Raw genomic sequence first — 5,703 nt, forward strand, 5'->3', positions numbered from 1 at the left:
TATTTGATTAATCATTAGTAGGACAGAATTTTCTTCTCCCCCACATTATGTGACAAGATTGGATAAGAAGATGGAACGACAGAAGATAGTGTTTGTGAATTGTGACTATTACATTTGCAATATTCTTTTGATTCACCCACTCTTCCACTTCAGATTGGGTGGATTAAACTGAATTAAATCTATAAAGTAAAAGAAGAAATACAAGTAACTCTCATAGAATATGATCACTTGTAATAATAAATATATAATGGACAATGGATGAATGATATGATACACTAATCAGAAAACAGGTATTTTCTTAACTTATAACCAGTTAACATGAAGGTTTCCATAAATAGTGTCTTCTCTGTAAAAATTAAATTAGTAATTAAAAAAATAAAAACCTCACTATGTCGGTGAATTGGAACAAGGGGAAGAGTTTCAATTTCATACGTGTAACCCAAGTGGTGGATATATAATAATGCCAAATGACAACTAAAATAAACAAGTAGCATTACCCTGTTTTCCACATAAAATTAAAGAACAGAGTTGTTCTGTTTTTTCACACGCCATACATACCATACATATGTATCATATTTGTTTCTATATATATATATGATAAGCTTTGGTATGTGACCGACCTTTCGTGCTCTTTGATTTGGTTTCTCATCCTGAAAAGCTTGGTGGTCTTGGTTGGCTTCAATGGCCAATATGAGATCACTCATGTCAAGCTTTTCCTCCTACTTCAAAATGCTTTTGCTGCTTCTCACTATTTCTGGTGTGTAACTTGTATACTTCTGCATGATTCTCTTTTGATTCCGCACAAAGTTGATGAAAAAAACTGATTTTGTTATCTGGGGTAATCTTATTCTGTTTCTGTCTATGTTTTCTTGCTAATGGAACATTCTAGTCTAGTTGTTTAGTGATCAGAATGTTATTCCTTCTTAGCTTCATGGAATGAAAGAGAAACTACATTGCATCCTCAGAGGAATCAAAAACCAATAATTAATTTATATATTATTCATTTTAGTTTTATGATTCTATCAATTTGGTTGTGTACTTATTCTCCTTATTCAGCATAGGAATTTAAGCATTTTATTTTTCTGATATTTCAAAACTGTGTTTTTCTCAGAGACATTTATACAGACAAGTGGTTATGATTTTGGAATCAACTATGGACAAATAGCCAACAATCTTCCCTCTCCATCACGCGTTGCTGTTCTTATAAAATCACTGAATGTAAGCAGATTGAAGCTCTATGATGCTGATCCAAATGTTCTATCAGCTTTCTCCAATTCCAATGTGGAATTCATTATAGGACTTGCAAATGAGAATCTTCAAAGCATGAGAGACCCTTCAAAAGCTCAGAGTTGGGTTCAGCAAAATGTTCAACCTTACCTATCACAGACCAAGATCACATGCATCACTGTAGGAAATGAAGTCTTCAATCTAAATGATACTCAGCTCATGATGAATCTCCTTCCAGCAATGCAATCTGTTTATAATGCCCTTGTTAACCTTGGATTATCACAACAAGTTACTGTAACAACAGCACATTCATTCAACATTTTATCTAGTTCATTCCCTCCTTCATCTGGTGCTTTTAGGCAAGATTTGATTCCATATATACAACCACTCCTTAACTTCCATGCTCAAACCAAATCACCTTTTCTTATTAATGCATACCCTTTCTTTGCATACAAGGACAGCCCTGATAAGATTTCATTGAGTTATGTACTATTTCAACCAAATTCTGGCTCAATTGATCCTGTAACCAATCTGCATTATGATAACATGTTGTATGCTCAGATTGATGCTGTCTATGCTGCCATCAAGGCCCTAGGCCATACCGATATCGTGGTTAGGATTTCGGAGACAGGTTGGCCTTCTAAGGGTGACCCAGATGAGGTTGGAGCTACACCAGAGAATGCAGAGATATATAACAGCAATTTGTTGAAGAGAATACAGCAGAAACAAGCAACTCCTGCAAATCCATCAGTTCCAATTGATATCTTTGTATTTGCACTTTTCAATGAGGATTTGAAGCCTGGTCCTGCATCAGAGAGGAACTATGGCCTTTATTATCCTGATGGTTCACCAGTTTATAACATTGGATTACAAGGTTATCTCCCAGAAATGGTTATAGAATCCAAATCCAATGTAAGTAAACACATTTTACATTTGCAAACTTATTTACATGCCAAAAGTTTCATTGCCTTTTTGCTTCTAATTAACATACTTCTATTGCTGTTTATGTGCAGGTTTTGTCCATCAATTTTCTTATTTATACTATTACATGCTTGGTGTTGTGTTGGGAGCTTTCAAGATTGTGATCAGAATAAGTTAGTGATAGAAGTAAAGATATTCATATAGATCATTCTTTTGCAGCTGAAGTTGTTGAAGGTAAGAAAGTTTTGAATTTGTCACTCAATGTATGTATTATTTGATGGTAGTGTAAAGTTTTATTTCAATTCTTAGGCCACATGCCAATTTCTTCTGCCTCTCAAAAGTCTAAAGTATCTAAAAAAATTAGCAATGATCATTGAAATAAGGGATGGATGGAAACTTGTGAAGAAAAAGTTCAGTCCTATGATCAAAAGGGAAAAGGTTTTTTTTTTTTTTAATTATTCCTTGGCTTTCTAACAGTATTGCACTGAATACTAGAGTCTAAAAAATGATATGGTGGGAATATTTTGGTACCATAATGTGGAAATATATCTGCCAAAATGGTATCAATCAAAGCATAACCTGTCAAATGCTGTCAAATTCATGCTTGTGCATGGAACAAGTGGATTCTTGTGACCGAATAAACCCACCTTCCCCCAAGAAAAACTTATCGTTTTTTTTTTCTTTATTTTTTAATCAAAGTTTTTGGTAATGTGTCTCTATCTTCCTTAACTATCACTGGCAATCATGCATGTGAATCTCTTTTTGTGTGTGTATAAAATTGTTCTTGTCTTCAGATTTACAAAAGTCCTACATGACTACATCCATATATATATAATCACAACCTCATGAGTTTTGTCCATGGTTGTGAACCTTATATATTTCTTTCAGTTATGTTCATAGAGCCAGAATTCTTAAGGATTTAGGGTAGCATTTGGTTTCTTGATACACTTGCTTAAAAATCATTATTGAAATAGTATAAAAATTATCTCTTCAGATTTATTTCATTTTTAGGTGTTTGTTTGCCATGTCTCTGTCTCTTCTATTTTTAAAGAGCAACCAAACTCTACTAAGAAAATTTTGCTCATACCTAACACACCATTAATGTAAATTGAAGTGACGAGGGTCAAATTAAGTGTCGGATAATATTGTTGCCTATCACATTCATAATGCAACTTTAGCCAACTTCATAATATGAATGGAGAATATAAATATACAAAAATCCAACCCAGGAGCTTGATTTAGAATTAATCAAAGTTTATAATCAATGTGATTTGGAAGATCCTTCAAATATGAGTGTCACAAAAAGTGGGTTGGGGCGGCTAATTAGTAATTAGTCATGATGTATTGATGTGGACATGATTCATGCCCACTACATTGAATTTAATAGAATTATTTATTATTATTGCATCAGTTTCAAAAAAGTGATAAGATTGACAGATAGATACACCTCCTCCTAACTCCTAACTCCTAACAATAATATTAGAGCTGGAAAACCTTCCCTTTTCTTTCATTAAAAGATGCTTCTCTTTTCTCCCTTATATCATATCATATCATATATGCAATCTTTACTTTTCAAGATTTTTTAATACCGAGTTTTAAATGTTTTTTTATTATTTATAAATAAAATAAATATTTTATTTACCAATATATGTATTATTTAATGTATTTAAAACTATCATTACACATCTCCAATACACAAAATATAAGATAAATAAGCACACAAATTAAGTATTGTACCTTCGAGATATGTAACACTTTTAAAAGAATATATCTCAGTTCACCTAAAATATGTTACCTTTGTAGAGATGTACATATTTAAGATACTGTACACTAGGAATAAAACAAAAGAAAAATTCATGACAATCTACTTTAAAATATGTTATTGTCTAAATTGATTTTATTTTTTATTTTATTTAATTTTATTTAAATAATTTAAAATTATAAAATTTTTAATTTAAAATTTAGACTAATATAATTTTAAATTTTAAATTATTTAAATAATATTAGATAAAATAAAAATATAAAATTAAATAAAGTCAAATAGTAATATACTAATATATCACGGATACATCGAGTTGGATTTTTTTAGTTTTATTCTAAGTGCACAAAACTTTAAATATATACATCCACGTAAATATAACATATTCTGTATGCACTAGAATATTTTTTTAAGTATTACACATCTAAAATACATAATACTTAATTTTTATGTTTATTTGTCGACGTGTCATATCTCGTTTACATTATAAATGAAATACATGCAATTTTATCTCGTTTACAGTATAAACGAGATATGAATGGAGAACGTAAATTAGTAAATATTTTTTAAATTATTTATTTCGATAATTATTATTTTTATTTTAATTATTTAAATAAAAAATTCAATAAAAATATAAATATTTTATATATTACACATTTTGCAGTTTAGATTTTTTTTTGGTGTACAATGTCACACTCAGCACTAGCTTGTTCTGTTATTGTCTCTCATAGGCCATATCAAAGATTATTAGAGTAATTAAAAAATTTGAAATATTTAATGCAAATTCAGACCAGAGACGTGTTGGCCTTATTGCCCATATGCTACTTAATAGGTTTATCTAGTGATAGCATGTTAGTTATAAAATAAATAAAAGCAAAAATATACGTAAACAATAAATATATCATATGGTTATTCTAATATTAAGATTTAAGTGGATAATTTGAAAGTATAATGTGTTTTTATTTTATTAGTGGTTATTTATATTGTTCAAAAAAATTATTGGTTACTTAACATTATTCTAAATAAAATTCTGCTCCAAACAGTAATGTGGATATAAATAACTATTGAACTAATTCAATTATTGTGTGCATAAGAAATCCTTCTTCCAGCTTTGACAAATATTGTTAGAAATTAACTTTTTGAGTTATTGACTTAATATATTGACGTAATCTTTGCAGGAAGGTTTTTTTGGCGACTTCTTTGCAGGAAGTTTGACAAATGTAAAAGCAGTACACTTTCTTTTCGCAACAAATTCTACGCTTTTGGTAGATAGCTATGGTTGCAAGTTGGAGGCTTAGTTCGTACATATAGCTTTGCTCAAACCATTCATATAGTTATTGATTTGTCAATTCTACAATAACTAAAGGTAGAAGGCTGATGTTGGATTTTGTAATACGGATTAGAGTTTTCTGTTCTTTCTTTTTCTTTTTTTCTTTGTTGGAAAAAGTAGAGTTTTCTTTGGATATAAAGGGAAAAAGAAAATAGATTTAGTTGTATATGTAAAGAAAATGTTGGATAATGAGGAAGCTGTTTCGTTCCACTTTGTGTACACTTGTAACAAATTTTAATGTTGCCCATTGAATTTGATGTTATTAATATACAACATTGATCTCACATTAAAAACACGTGAAGTGTAGATAAGATAAAAATACAAGTATATAACTATAACTAATAAAATAATTAAGGTAACTGTATAAAAGACTAATCGTGCAAGCAACAATGATCAAAGGTCAGAAAGTATTACTTAAATTCCAAAATTATTCAAACTTTATTCTCACTATCTATAATTGAATTTT

General features: G+C 29.8%; 1 protein-coding gene across 2 annotated transcripts; it reads left to right on the forward strand.

The window, feature by feature from the left end:
- The first annotated feature begins 336 nt into the window (after window positions 1-336).
- On the forward strand, window positions 337-5,447 carry LOC112706917 (glucan endo-1,3-beta-glucosidase 14-like). 2 transcript variants are annotated; one of them, XM_072201691.1, is made up of 4 exons: window positions 337-757; window positions 1,112-2,139; window positions 2,241-2,382; window positions 5,086-5,447. In XM_072201691.1, exons 1-3 carry the CDS (start codon window positions 682-684, stop codon window positions 2,310-2,312), a joined length of 1,176 nt encoding a protein of 391 aa, XP_072057792.1. In that variant the 5' UTR covers window positions 337-681; the 3' UTR covers window positions 2,313-2,382; window positions 5,086-5,447. The 2 variants fall into 2 exon arrangements, with proteins under 2 accessions (XP_072057792.1, XP_072057793.1); XM_072201692.1 differs by having other exon boundaries at window positions 482-838.
- Window positions 5,448-5,703: the final 256 nt, after the last annotated feature.

The sequence above is a fragment of the Arachis hypogaea genome, chromosome 8 (genome assembly GCF_003086295.3).
Source record: "Arachis hypogaea cultivar Tifrunner chromosome 8, arahy.Tifrunner.gnm2.J5K5, whole genome shotgun sequence".
Lineage (NCBI taxonomy): Eukaryota > Viridiplantae > Streptophyta > Magnoliopsida > Fabales > Fabaceae > Arachis > Arachis hypogaea.

Coding starts and splice junctions, on each gene's coding strand:
- LOC112706917 (XM_072201691.1), top strand. CDS start 682: ATGGCCAATATGAGATCACTCATGTCAAGCTTTTCCTCCTACTTCAAA. Junction 758..1,111: donor GCTGCTTCTCACTATTTCTG/GTGTGTAACTTG, acceptor TGTTTTTCTCAG/AGACATTTATACAGACAAGT. Junction 2,140..2,240: donor TTATAGAATCCAAATCCAAT/GTAAGTAAACAC, acceptor GTTTATGTGCAG/GTTTTGTCCATCAATTTTCT.